This window comes from Strigops habroptila, chromosome 10, assembly GCF_004027225.2.
Source record: "Strigops habroptila isolate Jane chromosome 10, bStrHab1.2.pri, whole genome shotgun sequence".
NCBI classification, from domain to species: domain Eukaryota; kingdom Metazoa; phylum Chordata; class Aves; order Psittaciformes; family Psittacidae; genus Strigops; species Strigops habroptila.
In genome coordinates this window covers 4,781,434-4,800,169 of record NC_046359.1, presented here as the reverse complement: position 1 = coordinate 4,800,169, position 18,736 = coordinate 4,781,434, and the positions used below count along the sequence as shown (strand labels likewise).

The following is an 18,736-nucleotide window of genomic DNA, read 5'->3' as shown; positions in this document are numbered from 1 at the left end:
CCCAGTAGTAGTTAAGGTATAATATAAATTGATTATGAAATTATGCCTTTTGTCACTTTATTGTAGGCATCAGTGTGCAATCTGTCATTAAAGAGTTTCTAAGTTGTTAAAAGTCTAGTTGCTTTAAATGTCCTTGAAGGAATTTCAAATGGAAAAATGATGACAGCAGTGGTTTTACCAACCAAGAACTATTGGCATTCACTGTCAAATTTACTTCTAAAAGTATTTGCAATCTTATTTGTCTAGAAATGCTTTACCTTTTAATTTATTTATAAGTGTAAAGCTTGATTAGTTTGCTTCTTCCACTTTTTGCCAGTAGTGGTACCTGCAGGATGGGAAAAGCCTCATTGTTTCTTCCAGAACTCTGAAGGGGAAGAATTTGTATCTCAAGGGATAGGGAGATAGGAAGGGCTGAGGTTGCTGCAGGAAGTCTTTATAGTCTGACCTGAGATTTGAAATAAGAGCTTCTGTCTTTCAGTAAAGAGGCTGATACATTTAGTAGTAGGGAAAAAAAAGAAAAAAGGGAGATTAACTTTCTACCACACTGTCATCAACATACCAATATTTTTCTGGGACTCAAGTTGTTTTTATAGAGAGAGTTTTAATGAAAACTTTAAATATTCTTTGCCATGTGGTGTTTATAAGCCTCTCCATCTTGTGTTCTCGATGCATTTTTTTATGGCTAGTCATATTTGAAGTAATGCTAAAGAAAGCCAAAGGTTTCTTTTTAAAAAAAGGTTTATTTAAAGAAAGCCTTCTATGCAAGAGGATATGCTTGGTATGTCTTTGAAAGAAAGCAGATTCTAGGTTAGCGTATGCAATGGAATGGTCATCCACCCAGCCACTGAGTGCTGTGATTGGGTACCTTCTTGTCCTGTAGTACTGGGTTATGTCATTGTCTGTGTTTCACTTAGCTGGTGCAGGGTACAAAAGTGGAATACTTGAGAATTAGAATTGAATAATGGCCCCAGTTTAGGATATCCTCAAAGAATGGCAAGCAATTAAGTTGGCACAAACTGATTATTTGCTGGTGGATGGAGAACAGCTGAAGTCCACACATAGAGTTGAGATCTGGCAGTAGTTCTGTGTTCATCTGTGGAAATTTGAGGTCTTGCAGACTGTTTGAAAGTTCAGGACGTTAGCTTTGATTCCATTGCCAGATTCTATCTTAAAAATATTGTAATCAACTGAAAGTGCAGGAAGGAATTTAGCTTGGTTAGGCGGAAAGTAATTAATCTCTTGGTAATTTTTTAGCTTGCTTCTGTGGTGATGTGAGCAATTCAAAGCCAAAGGAGACAACTGTTGACATCTTGTGTGTCGGGCACTGGACTTTATTGCCATGGGAGCTTACAGCTACTAAACACTTACATGGACATCAGGGGCAACTAGGTCAAGCTCACAAATGAACAATACATGAAGGAGTATTAAACCCAAAGACCCCAGGTAGTCTAGGTCAGGAGTTGCAGATACAATAGTATCCCCAGCCTACAGCCACCTCCCCTCTGACAGTCTACCATGTGTGCTTGCACCGTGCTTGTTCTCTCGCCTCAGCTGCCACTCACAGCTCCTGCTGGAAATAGTTTATAAGCTCGCTGGACTTCTGGCCTGAGCCCTGTGCATTAAACTCCTCCTATGTGGCCATTGTAATTTTAGCTGCATTTTAGAAGTGCATGAATTGATCTTCAAGTTTCCTTCAGTGCCTTTCCTTGCTACTCTGCCCTCATTGGGGAGTAGCAAGGCCCAGTTTGCTTGGCAGTACCCTCTGATGAAAGGAGCTACATGAACAAGCATCGGGTTTAGCTAATGTGTTTATGTGACTGTTGGCCAAGGAATGTATGCACTTTTTAGTAAAGCGGATGTGCTGAAATATACCGGGAGGGAGGAGAAGAAAAACAAAAACAGAAACATCCATTCCAGTAGGACACACTTGAGCATCCAGCAGACACATCTCTAGCTTGACATGAAAGCATTACGTAATATTTGGAATCTGATTAAACGAGACAACTCTGTGAAATTGTAGCAATTAACAAACACTGCATGTGATTTTCAATGTTATATTAGGTGTTAGCTAATATTAAGGTTTGGTTAATAAAATGTGAGAGAGGATTGAAAAATTGATTACAATAACCCCATTGTTGGAGTATTTGCTGTTGTTTTGTGCTCTGTTGTCGACCACCTAAGCTGAGAGAAATCTCCTGGCTCCTATTTGTTTTCTTTTCCAGTGATATTGAGATTTCTCGAGCACAGAGTCCAAAAGCTGTTGATGTACTTGCCAAGGAGATAGGATTGCTTACAGATGAAATTGAGATCTATGGCCAAACCAAAGCCAAAGTACGTTTGTCCCTGCTGGAAAGGTTAAAGGATCAACCAGATGGAAAATATGTTCTCGTTGCTGGGTAAGAATGTACAGTTATGTCATTAATGTCCACTCTCTCTATTCATATGAATATAGACATGCAGCTTACATCTTTTTAATACACTGCACAACTGAGAACCCTGAATGTTTTTGGCTGTTTGTTGCTCTCTTCTCAAAGTGAGCAGTTCGGAAAATTTTTGAAGTAACACAACTTTCTTCCAAACTGTTATTACTGAAGTAAAGTATATTTTATATAAGGTAGTTTGTTCTGAGCTTCTTAAAGGTTATCTATTGATGTGTGGAGTTTTTCTTACTGTTTTATCAGGATTTTAAATGTTAAACTCAAGTGTATAAGTCTGTGCATATTGTGGCTGTTTATAAACAGACTCTAACAGAAGCTACATGCTAATCTGTCGATATTAACAACAAATACTTTTTTTATTGAAGAATAGATTACAAAGTTTAAAAAGCCATTTTTTTTTCTCTGAAATGTAGACATGTCTCCAGGCAAGTTTATCCTGCTCTCTGTTCCCATGATTATGGTAAATGTTATGCTCATCAGGAATTATCCTCTTCTGAAGAGATACGGATTTTTTCTGCATTCAGTGACACAACATTTTTTCATTCACCTGGTTTGCTAAGTAGAAACTCCTAATTGTGCACAAACGTGAAGGTTTTCATTAGTATTTAAATTGCATATGTTCTTTATATTCTGAATTTATATGGTTATTTCCTTGTAAGGTTTGAAGTACAGCTTTAGGCTGATGCAGAAGCAGAGGCTGTTCTTAACTGCCTTGATCTACCAATTCCTCAGCTGGGGTAGTGTTTCAAAAACTGTTTGCTTTACTAACTCCCTGTGGGGACAACCTGGATTTCTGGCAGTATCTGAGGTGGAGCTGTTGTAGACTGAGACACGTGATGTTACAAAGCTGAGGCAGACAAGTTATGAAGCTGTCTTCAAAGCTATGTAATAGAAGTGCAATGTATAAACATGTTCCTGGAGGACATTGGAGCAGTTGTTTAAGAAAAGGAAATAATAACTGAGCTTAGTTTCCTCAGTAGAGTTTTATTTTGTATTTTGCGGCTTTGGAGAAAGAAGAGCAGATTCAGTATTTGTCTGAGTTTGAAGAAAGTTGCTACTATGTACTTTCAGGCTCATGTTGTCAACTGCATCAGTTCGGCACCATACTGCAGGCTGTGCCAGGCTTCCCTTACAGAATGTCACAGAAGCACAGCGTATTTAAAAATGTTTGGAGGTGAAAGATAGCATGATGCAAAGCGCCATTCAGACGGATTTTAGTTGTGTCAGATTGCAGGCACCAGTGCTTACGTTTTTTCATCTTACTTTGTCTCCTAGTCTTCGTCAAGCAATTGTCTGAACGCTATTTTATTGGCACACACAAAAGTCTATATGCATGTGGAAGAAATGGGGAAGTTTTGACTAGCAAGATGAAAAGCTGTCAGCAAATAGAAAAGTGTATCTTAAGTTTATATAACATGTATAAAGAGTGAACTATGTCTCACAAACAAATGGTTGGGTTTGGTACCTACACTACTTGATTATGCAGTATGTTGCTATTTGTAACTGCTCTGAAGTTATTGCATCTGGTGGGGTGAATACAAAGCCCGTCTGCTGTACGAGGAGTGCCTGGGTAAAGTGGTTACAATGGTGGGAACATTCTCTTCTGAGAGAGTTCAAAGTTTGACTTTGAATATTGTACATGTAAAATACATGTAGAACTTGTGTTTATGTGTCCTCAGCTGTTCTCATTTGCTGAAGTGACTGTACCAGACGATGATTTCAATAAAAGTGGGGAACTGCATCTGGTGGTTCCCCACCAGATTGTTTAGTGTGATGAAAACTGAATATCACTCAAGTGTGGAAATCAGGGCGTGAAATAGTATCCTCAGTTGCCTTCTTCATCCTCTCCCTGCCTAGGCAAGGTCAACCAAAACCTTTGGTCAACCACTTGGAGGATTATTATGTTCACAATAACCAAAGATACTTAGAAATTCTTATAGAATGATGCAACATAAAGCTTCAGAATAAGTTTCCAGTGCTTCAGAGGAAACATTTAATATATATGCTTGTACTTCAGGGTATTTGGTATGACAGAAATATATATTATGTATGATGTGTACTTTTCATATGTGAAGGGAGTGAAAAGTGTGTGTGTATTCAACAAGCTGCAAAATCTCTAACCTCTGTCCGTGATGCAGCCAGTAACATTTGTGCCTGTAATTCCACAATTGAGTTTAAATGTTTCATGATGTCTCAGAATGATAAATATTTTCCACAAATGCACTTCTAGTTTATTCCTGATGTGCTAGAGCCCAAACTTGTTCTAAATAGCAAAATGCAACTAAATGTGCCATTTTATCTCTAAGGGTAGCTGTATTGAAAATAGGATGAAGACTTAATTTCTTCGTAACTTCAATTTTCCTCTGCGTGGAAAGCATTCTTTCACTTTTTTCATTCTTAGTTGGGGTTTTCTGTGTGTGTGAGACTTGTTACAGGGCTCACGTCACCTCAGGGTCAGAGCCATGAGTTATCATGCAGAAATTAGCTCTTGGGCATCCACTGCCTGTATACAGGCTTTTAGTGTACTAAAAAAAATAAATATGTTACAGGATATGTTAACTCAAACTGCCTCCCAAGGCAAGCTGAGAGCATGCAAGTGAACGAAGCTTGTGCATGACTTAGTAGCTTAGTGCCCAGGATAACTTAATCATGCATTCAAGCATGTAGATGGCATATTTGTAAACACAATAGAAAACTACATATAAAATCAATTAGACTCTGTGTCTTCCAGCATTTTGTTTTTAAATGCTTCAGTGCTGTGAGTTTTACCAGATAATTCTGAAAACTTGTTCATTTCAAAAAATGCAAGCAGAGGAAGAATAGAATGTGGAAAAAATATGGAATATCGTGCTGCTTTTAATAAGAAGCATGTTGGATTTTGAATGCTGGAAAACATAAAATCAGTACTTTTCACCTAACATTAATAGATTGTTTTGCAATGAACTACGCTGTTGGTTAGGTAAAAATTGAGGGAAATGAATACAAACTTAATGCTTGTACAGGTTTTATGATGGTAAATAAATATCTTAGGGACAGAAATTTCAGATTTGGAATTGCATTTTACTTCTAATAGGTATGGATTGGATTGGATTTCTTTTCATTGTATTTCTTGGGCCACAAGGTGCTTAAAAGGTAAGAAAAATGGTAGACATGAAAAAAAAGGAAAAACATAGGGAAAAATAAAAGGAGAAAATACCACTGTGTTGAGACACTGAAAAATCTGACAGTCCAAAGCAAAGTCATGGCTGAGACGGTTTGTCATGTATTCCACTTGCCATCGCACAGCTCCTGACTGGGATTTTCTTGGATGAGTTTGTCAGCTTTTGAGAGTTCCTGGCTTTGTTCAGTCATTTTAGCTTCACAATGATCACTGTGCTTTCATACGTGAAAGCTCAAGTCCCAATTCGAGGATGCCACTGCAATGTTATCATAATCTCACCCCCATGAAGTAGGAATTGCAACACTTCTGTGCTCAGAAACACATTTCTGACAGTTGTAATCTCGGATGGGAGATGTATGTAGGTGAGGCTGTCATTTATGGGAACTCAATTGCCCATGCCCTCCATAGCTAGGCTTTACAGGCTTCCAGGTTGATCACAGGAATAGTGAACTCATTAAAATCTGTAAAATTGCTGATACTGATGAGTTGAAGATAGAAAATTTGAAAGAGGAGAATTGTCATATATCCAGCAAAGTTCTTGCTGGAGTCACAGCGGCTGGGGTAGCTTAGAGGAGGTTACAGCTGGTGCAGTGTATCATCTCACTGTTTGTTTATTTTATCTTTGTGAGACCTCATGTAGCTTTCCCACAGAAACAGCTCTGCTGTAAGCTAATGTGATGTATAACAAACAAACAAAAAGTCTGCATATTCTTATCTCTGTTTTGATATACATAAAAAGAGAAGACTTTCCAATGTTATGGAAAACTTGCTTTGCCAAGGAGCTGGTGACTGCTTAGTAGGTGGCAAAGTAAGTTTTAAGGAGGAAAATGATTGTGAGGTTTCTGTGTTTAGATTGAAAACGTGTTAAAGAAATTTGAAGAATAATGCAAATGGATGTAAAAGTCTCTTGAAGTTCATGAAAATTTACTGTATTTTAAAGGAGGGGGTTTTTTTCCCCCTAGATTTGCATAAGGTCAAAACACAGCATTGCACAACTGAGCTAAAGTTAGCCATTGGCAGTTGTAATTTTATACTCATGCAAGCAAGTGACCTAAGCTGCAGTACGGTAGGCTCAGTAGTATAGCCAGCAAAAACATCTTAATGTCCATAAAACCGTTTAAGAGGATTATTTTATTTATAAAACCTGATCAAACTAGGCCAGGTACAAAAAGGAAGATATTTTAAATAAGCTTTCTAAGGAAATTATTGGAAGAGAAATTTTTTTTAATTTCAGACTTCCCCCCCCCCCCCCCTCCCCCCACTAGTCTTTAAAACTGAGGTTCTGGTAACTATTGAAACTATTAAATAACTGTTTAGCTCCTAAGATTTATCGTGTAGTCTCTAGGCTGCTCCCGAGCCTATGAGAATCAAAGATGTCCTGCCAAGGCATCTCATGTAAGACGAGAAGTTGAGGATAGGTGAGTGAATTGTCCAGACTAATCCGGCTTCACTGGATAGTGTGATTTTCAGATCCCTCACATTTTGTTAATTCTTTTAGGTGAAAAGAGTCTGAAAAGTCAGGTTCCTAGTTTTAACTGCTCAGCTATTACTGTCTATTCCTACCTGCTGCAATGTATGAGGTTTCTTGGGAGAGTGGCACTCAAGTGCTGGAGGCCATTTATGGAAGTCTGATTGCTGGTTTTCTTCCTCAATCTTTACCCGTTTTGAGCCTTTAGATGTCCATCTGAGTAACTCTAGTTGCAGGAAAATTAAGGATGACAGGGCTTCGCAGAAGGGAGAGAACAGATTAAAACAAACCAACCCATATGAACACACTTGAAATGTATGCTGTTAAAGCCGAACAGGTTTGATGAAGTCAAGGTCCTGTCTGCAAACCATTGTGTGCTTGCATGAGTACACTGGTGAAAATAAGCTTGCTGTAGTTAATTTTTAACCCCACTTTGGTGGAGGCTGGTTCTCCCAGAGTGCCACATTCTCAGTATGTGGATGTCCGGGATTTGGCTGGTGCAGAGTGCCAATATATTGGAAATTCAGCAGAGTTGAAATCTATTCCTCCTGGTGTTTCTCTTTTTGTTCTCTGGAAAAAGGTCTTTCTCATAGAAAATTCCCAGTGCTTTCTGACTTGTTTTACATTGTCATTTTAGAATGGGCCAGCCTAGTTACCAGAGAGTTTTAGTAATGTGCTTCTTGATTGTGTGTATGTTGTGTGACAAGCAGATACTGTTCTTCATGCTACCACCAACATGCCTTCTGGTTATGCATTTGTCAATTTCAATTTCCTTGCTTTTACTGAATGGTAGGCTGCATCTTTGATTTTTGCTTGTTTCGTAAGACTTGTAAAGAGTCCCTATGCTGCTCTGCATGCCAGCTTAGCCTTCTGCCATGTTTTGAGCAACACTTGAGTAAATAAGGTAGTGAGGGTGTCTTAATTCTCTTGATTGTGAACTTTGTGTGTCTGATGTTCAAAACCAGAGGTAACCACCAACAGGAAGCACTGCAAATACGGGTTGCTCTGTTAGCAGCGTAGCCACTGTGTGCACTGAGCTTTGCGGGTTTGTGGGAAGCCCTTTACTGGTAACTTCCAGCAAACTGTTATGGGTGTCTTTTTCATAGCAGAGTAGTTTGCTTTTTGGTGGGTTTATTTTTTGTTTGTTTGTGTTGTTAATGCTGTGTTTTAAATAGCTTAAAGAGTTATTATCTTGTTAAGTGTTTGGGTGCAGTAACACCTCAAGATTACTCAAATATTCTTTAAATCTGGCTTTAATACACAGGAATAAGAGGATCAAGTAAATGAGATTAAGGCAATAGACAAAAGTGAATGAGACAGTAGCAGAACAAGGGGCAAGGAGAAACCATGCTAAATAATGATTTCAATGGGCTTGTGGCAATAAGTGTTAAAACAGTAGTCAGGAGGGTGAAACTGGAAGTGAAAATGAATTAATCTGGCCTTGGTGCTCTGAAAGAAGCATCTTTGTCCAAAAGTAAGGATCCCAGGACAAAATGCTGAAATTGCATGAGATTGCAAAAATAGTGATGGGAAAATGGAAGCCATTATTATAGCAGGAGTAAAACTGGAAGGGCTTGCTGTTGTGACAACTTATAGATTAAAAAGTCTCCATTCTTCTAGGAGCTGCAAACATGAAGCATTTTGTGCTCCTGCAGTAGATCAGAAGGAAATAAGAAGGGATAGTATGGTTAAAAAGATGACAGGGACCAAAACTGCTTTTGAGAGTAGATAAAATGGATCCTTCTCAGGATATCCTCTAAATGTCCCATCTTTTGTTGGCTCTACATAGATATTTTGCTAAAAATCCGTGAATTCCCTTTTAAGTTAAAAGAGTGCTGTTTTAGGAAGCTGGGATGCCAAAGTAGTGTGGACGGTAAACTATTGACAATACTTAAGAATCAGATGGTTGACAAACATGATGTTATAAACTTGGGAAAAAATGACTGAAAACAAATGCCCAAATTAATTAACCCATGTGGTACATCGTCATATGAAAGTAGTTCAAAGCTGCCAGTAGACAAAATGCTATTTAGGAAGAGTCTCAGTTTAGGGAATCTCTTATTTCTTCACTGAAACTTGAGTTAAAACGTTACTTTTCTGATAGGAAAATTTCTGAATAGGAAAGTTCTGTTTCCTAGAACAGCACAGAATTATAGAATCATAGAACCATAGAATGGTTAGGGTTGGAAAGGACCTTAAAATAATCTAGTTCCAACCCCCCCTACCATGGGCAAGGACACCTCCCACTAGAAGATGTTTATTTGGCTTGCCTCCTGTTGCCCAAATTTTTTCAGACAAAGGCTTCTTTTTTCTTAACAAAAAGCCCAGGATCTAATGATGAAGTAAAAGATAGATTTGTGACAAGTTAATGTTTTTCACGCATTTATATTTTGTGAGGCAAAGAATGGCTTTTGTAAATTTGTGAACTGACTGAATTTAGCTGAATCTTACAATTTTACTGATGTTTTAATGCACTTGAGTTGTGCTCTGAGGATAGCAATATCTTGGAAAAATTACTGGTTGGGAAAGGAAGTGTTTCTAATTAGAGCTAGATGTTTTAGCTCAAGTTTTGAAGAGGTCATAGGATAAGGGTTCCTCTTTGACTAGGATGTGTGTGCATGCTTGTATTTCCTTGGGAATGAACATTAGTTCTTAATCAACTTCACTAAGGTACTTACTTACTTTTCTGCAAGTAGTGAAGACAGAAAAGATATGAATGGTTACACTTTGCCAAAAAGTGGGACTTGTGTGAGAGCTCTGTAAGGACTAGGGCTTTCTTTTTTTGCCACTCAAAATGAGAAATGCTGTGCCTCAATCATTTGAATGCGTTTTGGAGACATGAGGCATGTTCATACTTTAAGGAAGAAAAAAAAAATAAAAACTCCAAGACTCCCCCACTTTTAACATGGACCTTGAAAGTAGGGAAGACATCACTTAAACTGAGGTGTCTCTTGTTCACAGAAGGCTGATGACATTTTCTACTTGCAAAATCAGCTCTCATTGTCCCTTCATTAAAGGTACAAGAATAGAGTCTCTGGGAGGAGTTTAGAGTCTCTGATTTGAGGTTGAATATCTTTCTAAAATTCTGGTCTGGTTCAGTCATGGTCTAGGTGTGGGAGTTGTAGCACAAGATTTTTGAGCATTTGTATGGGAGGTTGGACTATGATTGTAATTGGCTCTCATCACCATTAAATCTGCAACAATATCGTGAAACATAAGTGTAAAATAAATCATGTTCAGTTGAATATAGTGACTTTCATGTCCTGTTTTAAATAAAAAGCAGTTGATCTGTCATTGCTGAGGGTTGCAATGACATGGAAGCTGGAGAGGGATAGTTGAGCTCTACATACAGAAGTGTTGGTTATTTAATTTAAAATATTCTGTTATTTCATTCAAATTTTGAGCAGTGGGAATAAAATGTCTCATGCATTACTACAGAAAAGTATTAATATATGCTCAGAGTATCTTGATGGATGGCTTGTTAATGAAACTGGTGAGACTTATGCTGTAATAAAAATGTCTAAATTCAATATATTCTTTTTAGAACTTTTGCCAAAATAATCTTCTCTTTTTCTGCTATCATAGTAAATTGCTTAAATCGAAGACACATGTATATTAGCATTCCAAGTAGAGCTAGGGGCTAACATTGTGGCAGTATTTTTGTGGAGATAAAGTAATCTTATTGAAATTTGCTGTACAAATATTCTTCATTGAAATCAAAAGCTTTAAGTTCTGATATCCTTAGCCAGGCTGACATCAGCAAAGAATTTGATTAATCTTTTTTCTTGTTTTGCTAGAATAACCCCTACACCCCTAGGAGAGGGGAAAAGCACAGTCACAATTGGTCTTGTTCAAGCGCTTACTGCACACCTTAACATTAATTCCTTTGCTTGTCTGAGACAACCTTCTCAAGGACCTACTTTTGGAGTTAAAGGTACATAATATTTGCAGACTCTATGACCTCTGTAAGATTAAAAGGAAATACTTTTTTCTTTTGCTCCTTTTTTTTTCTTTTCATTTCAATTCTTTAGTTACTTCACTCCATGAATTGTCTGAATGGTAGCATATTGGATTTTTTGAAAGTATATAACTAATAGATAAACGTTTCTTGCACGTCTTCCCATACAAGGATCATATCTATGTTCATATACTTAATGTGTATTGATAATGCAGATGAAGCCCAAACATAGTGAAAGGCATGGGGATGTGCTAGCCAGGAGTTTTGTGCAAGTATGCACAAACAGTTGCCCTTCCAGCAACTCCTCTACTTGGAGACTCTCTAAAAATGTCTCTAAATGTTATTGTGTAATTCTTCCTTGAGAAAGAGTCCTAAATCCATTCATATTGATAAGAAATATCCCAGCTAAGGAAGTTGGCAGTTAAGCATATGGTTCAGCTTGTCTGCATCATGCATTTGGCCAGGTCTGAACCTCTTCTTTCCGTTCTTCTGAGTTGTCGCCCCTAATCACAGCTTTTCTGCCTAGAAACCCTTTAAGAGCATGAGGGCCAGGTAAGAGCCAGCCAGAGTTCAAGCCTGTCTTCAATGCTGATAGGAAGTAATCTAATCTTTTTTTTGCCATTTCTCAGCTGAGTTTGGTGCCTAACTGGGCAAGCACTCCCCATCTGCTCTACTTTGCTTTGCTGAAGTTTAAGTTAACAAGTTTGATTTCAGCTGGAAGGCTCCTGGTGCTTGGTGCTTCTCAGCCAAGACTGGTGAATGTGAGTGCTTTAATCCCTCCACTCAACTTGTGCGTAGGCTACAGTGAACTTCTTTGCCTGTACCCTGAGAGGCAGTGGGGAAGGAGCACTCAGGCAAAGGTGTGAAGGTTTTGTTCGGAAGCAGTGCTTGCTTGTGACTGCTACGTCTTTCCACCCAACAGCTGCATGTGCATGACTGTGTCCTAAATCTGGGCAGGAGCAGAGGGTAGCCCTTATGTAGCCGAAGTCTGGGCCAGCCATCATGTGTAGGATTTCATTTCAGATCAAGAATTTCCCTTTTATTGCCTGCTGGAAAAAGCCAGCAAGGTTTAAGGAAATCCTGTTCATTTGGGTGCATCGTTAACCCCCTAATAGAAATTGAAATGCTGAGAAATGTGTCATCAACACTGTATGTTTGACTTCATGTGTTTTTTTCTGAAACTGGTCAGAGTCTGATGTGACTATATGCTTTCCTGCACAGGTGGAGCAGCCGGTGGTGGATATGCTCAAGTGATCCCAATGGAGGAGGTGAGACAGGGGTGGGGGACATGAGTCCCTGTCCCTCTGGGAGGGATGGGCAGGCCGAAGTTCCTGCTGTAGCACTTGGTCAGTGACGATGGTCTGTCAGAGCAGGCAGCCAGGGGCACTGGGACAGCCTGAGCCCAGACACTGTGCACCTGCATGGGGATAGGCTGGGACATGAGCAACTGATGCGTCTGGCTTGTTGGAGTCTATGGCTGGGCAGGGCTGCAGGAGCTGGAGACCAACCCTGCTGCAGCATGGCTGGGGCAGAAGCTGATGGCCCGGGGGCTGACATGGGGTCCTGGGCCATGGGGGAGCCCCAGGGGTTCAGGGAGCCTCAGGGGTCCAGTGATAGTCAGGGCTGGTGGTGCTCTGGTGCCCTGGCACTGTCAAAGTGGAAGAATTGTTTTCTTACCTGTAAATTAATCTGCAGCTTTACTCAAAAGTAAATGGGTTTCTGTTGAAGATGGCATCATCCCTAGCTCTATTTGAGGGCTTCTGAAAATCACGTGCCAGCTTTCAAAGGAGCTGGCTGACTTTGTGCTTTCAAAATACTCTCATTGTGAAAACAGTGGTACTCTGAAGTATGCGCCCTTGCCTAGCACAGCATTCACAATGTAAAGCTATGTGGTCCATGCATTTATGGGCAGGCTGGGTCAAGGACAGAGATGAAGTGTAGACTGTGTGTAATGTTCTCAATTGGCTGCTGCCATCTGAGCTGGGTGCCTTCCTTAACCTCGGTCGCTTGTCCTAAGCAGGCTTAGCCATGTGCCCAGGGGCTCAGCATGCTGTAGTTAACAATGAGGTTTTGTGTTGTTTTCCAGAGCATAAAATGCGAGTAGATCTCTGGGCAGTGGGACACATAAGGATAGTATAGCTAAGCTTACATGTATATTCAGTGCTTGTTTGGAAATGATGGTTTCACCCCGAAAGAGTCATAATTTAGAGCTGAACAGAACCACTGGATAGCCTGAGCTGGTGAAGTACTGCTTGAAAGTGCACAGATGGTCCAAGCAGAGCCCTAATTTAGCACTTGGTTAGAGTTTTGATTCCCCTGTTGTATGTGAGTGTGAGCACAAAGGCTTGTGTCAGCTGCTGTAGGTGCCCCTCTCCAGTCAGTGTTGCAGTACAAGTGAAACTGACCTTCCACCTCCTTCTGTCAGAGATATATGAAAAGTAGAATACCTACTCAACAAGTCCTAATCTAATCTGAACTGCTGATTTCAGATTTTTCCACAAAACTTTGCTGGACAAACTTTATATCAGCAAAGTTCAAGCCTGATAAGCCACAGGCTGTTCTCCCATGGCAGAAAGCTGGCGTACACCCCAAACCCAGCACGCACAGTGTGCTCGGGGGAATTCAGCAGAAATCAGCACCCCTGCTCCAGGTCAATTAGTAAATACTGACAGTATTTAACTGATTTAGTCTTAATGATAAGGAACTGTAGGTCTGGGCCTTTCATTCTTGGATCATTTAGCAAAGAATAAAGATGCTCTTGGCTTTGTTTGGCTAAACTAAGGGTACTTTACCATGTATGCAGGTGAAAACCAGACCTTCATATAGCTCAGTGTATTTTCATCCTGATAATATTTCATCTACACTGATAGGTAACTAATCAGAGCTGCAACCTCAAGGACATAGCAATGATTGTTGCTGCTAATCTGCCTGAAATTTAATAAATTGAGTTAAATGGTTTCTTATAAAAGGATTTTGTTGTTTTCACCTTCTAGTTCAATCTTCATTTGACTGGAGATATTCATGCTATAACTGCTGCAAATAATTTGCTGGCTGCTGCTATTGATGCTAGGATCTTGCATGAGAACACTCAGTCTGATAAGGTGAGAGTTATTTGCTGATAATCATTTGATGTTTTTTGCTTTCTCATGTTTCAGTAAACTGCATTTCAAAGCAAAATAAGTTGATTATCTTTTTATATTTTCACTATATGAACAGAAACTACTGCTGAAGCCATTCTGTGTTCTGCTGGGAAATTTTGTTTATCAGATATATTTTTCTGGCAAATAGTTATCGTAAGGTAGTCTTCAAGATAAGGATCTCATGCCCAGAACATTGTCAACTATTTCAGACTGTACTAAATAGTCTAATAAAAGATGTTTATATATCTAATAAAAGATATGTATAATCTTACACTTTTTAATAATTTGTATACTCCTTCTAAAGTTAAAAATTACTTCTGGTGTATATATAAAAATATACTTCTGGTGTATAGTTGGCTGTGATGTACCTTAAGAAGAAGTAGTTGTGGAGAAAATAAAGTAGATCCTCTTCCCACCACTAAATACGTTGTGATCTTAACACAAATGTAAGTCGGGTCTTTAAAGGGAAAAGAGAAAGTAAACGAAGGAACTTCCCTTTTTTGGCTCAGTGTTAAAACTCAGCAAAGCTGAGTTAAAACAACCCTTTAACTTGGTATAATAGAAATGTGCCTTTAGGCCAGTTTGCAAAAGATAGCTACCATTTGAATAATTTGGACCTTGGTTAAAGTTTTAAAGAGTTCGCAATTTCAAAAATAACACATTTCTTTGGTGAAACATAGAAACACAGTAATTTCTATAATTGGATTTAGACTGTTAAATCATAGGCATTGCTCAAAAGCCTACCACCTTCTCGGAATTGTTTTTTAAATTGCTAACCAGAAGTCCACAATTTACGTGGATGGGAAATTTTAATGAAATTACTCTGAATAAAATTAAAACATGAACTTTTATATAACTGGTTCCTGGTTGTAACTTTGTCTTTCATTAACTTCTCGTGTGTTTTTTCTAGGCTTTGTATAATAGACTGGTTCCAGTAGTTAATGGCGTGAGAGGATTTTCTGCTATTCAGCTTGCCCGTCTGAGAGTAAGTTGTTAGTGTAGTTGCTCCTCAATGATAGTATCTCTTCATAAAACATACTCTTTAATGAAACTTGTTTAAAATTGATGTATGGGACCAAGTTTATATAAACCTTCCTCACGAATTTTTCAATTCCAGACTATTTTTCCTGAAAGCATCATCCTTGAAGTAATAGGATCTGGGTCTGATATTATTTTCATAACTAACATTTTTGCTATTTGTTTCTCCTGAAATAAACCAATAATGTTTTTAAATGCTGTGTCTTTCCTGATGAAATGTTAAAGCTACAGTATTTAAAATACTTTTCCTAGTATGGTAAATTCACATTTGAAAGCTCACATTCTTTGATTTTGCAATATTTTCTGTATTATGGCATATACTTCTGAGGTTTTATTGATGTCAATTTGACAATCTTCCTTTGAGGGATAGAAGCACATTTGTGTGTGCATAGTATATTTTTTCATCCCATCTTGCTTCCTAAATGCTTCCAGAAGAGCTTTCTATGCAATTCATGTATTAATAATGTATCTGGATTTGAGGCTGCCATTCTAATAAATACTTAGAGAACAACACAGTGTACTAGCATAGGGGAAAGAAAATATGAACCCCTTGAATACGACCCTTAAGGACAGCTTCAAGCTTCAATCTGTCCAGCTCCATGTTTGTTGTTGGCTTTTGAGTCCTGACCGGTGCTGTTTCAGAGTCACCGGAAGGCAATGAATAGCTGCCAAGTGTGTGCTTGGAACTGGGGGGTGAAAAGGAGGATAGAGGTAATACCAGATTCTGTTTTGAAGAAGGAAAAAAAAGTTTCTCATAACAGTTTAAGCTTTTGTGCTGCTTATTTGAATGTCAGTAAACTAAAATGGGGATGATGCCTGCTTCACTTTATGGCAGAGTAGGTCTCAGAATGTTCCATCAGAATTTTGGAGTATTTTCAGTTTGTCCTCATTTACGCTATCTATAGGGTAACGAGTAGGGGATGAGGGGGTGTGTTTTGGTTATTCATGACATACCAACTATCTCTGCATTTGAAATGGATTTCTCTCTCGTCACGTGAGCTGCAACTCAGTAAAAAAAAATAAAAAATTTGCGTTCTAACTTTCAAATACATGCATGAGAATTTCCAATATAGCTGAATTATTTTGCTGTGGATTATTTTTAGTATAATGATTCCTTGTACCTAAAAACCAAAACAAACCAAAGCAAAACAGAAAAAAAGTAAAAAATATGTTTATGGAATGGGGCTACTTTTTTTTCGAAAGAGGAGTAATATTGAAACTCTTCCCTTACATGTGTGGTTTGCACTTGTAATTAGAGAAAGTCCCATGCAATTTTTTTTTCTTTTCCAAACTCCTTGTCTAATATCAGGGGTTACTTTTCTCATTCCCCTGTTCCTCAGCTTTTTTCTCTTTTTTCCAGTAATTATTAGCCTAAGACCTTTTTACCTTACTTCCACTTTTTAACTGCTTCTATCCCAGTCTTTTCTTTGTGTGTCAGCTCTGTGTCTTATTTCCTTCCATCTGCTGCTTAGATCCAGTATAAACGTTATTGAGACCCTTGGAGGGACAGGCAGCTTCCTTTGCAGTTTCAGTGCCCAGTCCTCCTTGCAGCAGTTGACAGTTTTAAAAATGACTGAAAAATTTGCTGTTGACCTTCTGTGGAAAAATGTTTTGGGCAAAATGCTCTGAAATATGTATCTGGGCAAATGTCTGATACACCAAGCAGGAGGAATAAGCACTCAATTGTGACTGACATCCCCCAGTAGAGATGCTAGTGGGATATTGCTCCTTTCTCAGTCTGCCTATTTTCATAGAATTTGTAAGAAACTATCTCCTAACTATGTCAAATTGGATTAAAACTGGCCAACATAATAGAAAAATACTAATACAGAATAAGGCTGGCAGTTCAGGACATAAACCGTTCTTCATTAAAACTGGGGCAAAAAATCTTAAGGTACCAAGTGTCAGCACCTGCAAGCTGTTCTCTATGGCTTTTTGCCTTTCTCGGCTCAATGGGAAATGCCCCAGTGCCTGCATATGGATTTGAAAGCATCTCTCAGTCTAAGAGACCAATGCTTAAAAAGGAGCATTTCTAAAACAGTTTTAATACTCAAAAGGATGTTCTTAGGTTTCTAGAAATAATTGTTGGTTTAAAGAGGGAAGTAACTGTGGTAGCTCTTTAAAATTGGGTATATTTAGACTTCTAGATTTACTTTATTTTTAGTAATAAAGAAGTGTAAGCATGTTGGTTAATTCACTGAGGAATGGCTTTCTAATGCCAGAGAAAATTAAGATTTATAAATTTATATTTTTTTTAAGACTACAGTTCCCACAGTGTTCTGATCCATCTTTATGTAGATTCACCTAAAACCCAGGTTTGATGTTGCTGAAATAGTGAATCTGTAAAAGCTGGGGAGTATAGGCTCATTTGTTATAAGTGACTTACTTTATGGATGATGGGCTCTTAAAACAGAATTTTTGATTTCATTCAAAGATGATTCACACAAGACCATGCATGGGTCTTTCAAAGATTTTCACAAAATAGAGCAAGTATCTTTTTATTGGTAACTGATAATGTTAAATTTCAGCTTTGGTTTACATTAAGAGGTTCTTCAGTGTAAGAAAGAGGCCTGTGAGTATTTCTCCTTTCTTGTTTCATTTCTCCATAGACATTTGCCCCTATTTTAGCTACAGGTGTTTTCCTCTGTGCTTTTTTTATTTAAGTTTTGGTTCTCAGATGCTTCTTTCCAAAATGCTTGCTGAAAGCAGGGGTGATAAGCCAGAGCAGCTATACCTTTTGAAGCAAAAAAACCACTTCATTGTGTTTCCTTAACTTGTTTTTCCATAGAGGCTGGGAATAAATAAGACTGATCCTGGGACTTTGACAGAAGAGGAGGTTAGCAAGTTTTCTCGCCTTGATATTGACCCATCTACCATAACATGGCAAAGAGGTATGTAGTCAGAAAGCCTCACTTCAGCTTGGATTTAATTGTAACTTATTTACTTGTTTGCGTAATTTTACCTGAATCAGAGCTGTTTCTGCTCTCTGACCATAAGAACAACCTATTTGCAAGTGGGAAATGTGGGCATATAACAAATTCAGGTGCTGTATGTTGTTCTAAACTTGGTCAAATATCTGCAGTAACTCAAGAGACTTTGCTAATGTTCTGAAAGATATGTTGTTCTGACAGTTCAAGTACATCCCTTATCTCTCTCATATTAGATAATATATATCAAAACAGGAAAGTTGCTTTTCTGTGCATTTTACAGATCTTATCCATTCTTTTCTTAACTGTCTATTATGTTTTAGATTATTTGTACTTACTCTGCTTGACTTTGGTCCCTCATGCTCCCCAGTTCAGCAGTCTGGGTAGCTCAGAGACTAAATAGGCATCAGGGATTATGTGTTTTTCCTGTTTTTAAAATGTACCAAGTTGTTTGCTTTGTTAGGAAGAAGAGGTGAAAGATGTAGTACAATTTCAACTGTGTGTGCCAAGCAAACCAATATCCACTCTCACACCCTTAGACAACTCCCCTCTGTTATTTTCGAGTTCTAGTGCTGGGTTAAATTTCAGTGTTTACCTCAATTTCTGT

At 38.5% G+C, this 18,736-nt stretch overlaps 1 protein-coding gene across 3 annotated transcripts in view; it reads left to right on the top strand.

Moving 5' to 3' along the window:
- MTHFD1L (methylenetetrahydrofolate dehydrogenase (NADP+ dependent) 1 like) overlaps window positions 1–18,736 on the top strand; it is a 157,736-nt gene that overhangs the window by 24,966 nt on the left and 114,034 nt on the right. Inside the window, exons 11-16 of one of the 3 annotated variants that reach the window (XM_030499863.1) lie at window positions 2,223–2,396; window positions 10,864–11,000; window positions 12,246–12,292; window positions 14,018–14,125; window positions 15,075–15,149; window positions 17,991–18,093. In XM_030499863.1, the coding sequence (XP_030355723.1) occupies window positions 2,223–2,396; window positions 10,864–11,000; window positions 12,246–12,292; window positions 14,018–14,125; window positions 15,075–15,149; window positions 17,991–18,093 (644 nt within the window). Of the gene's footprint in view, window positions 1–2,222; window positions 2,397–10,863; window positions 11,001–11,731; window positions 11,786–12,245; window positions 12,293–14,017; window positions 14,126–15,074; window positions 15,150–17,990; window positions 18,094–18,736 lie in introns of those variants that run through there. The other 2 variants (XM_030499864.1, XM_030499865.1) reach the window with 2 other exon arrangements.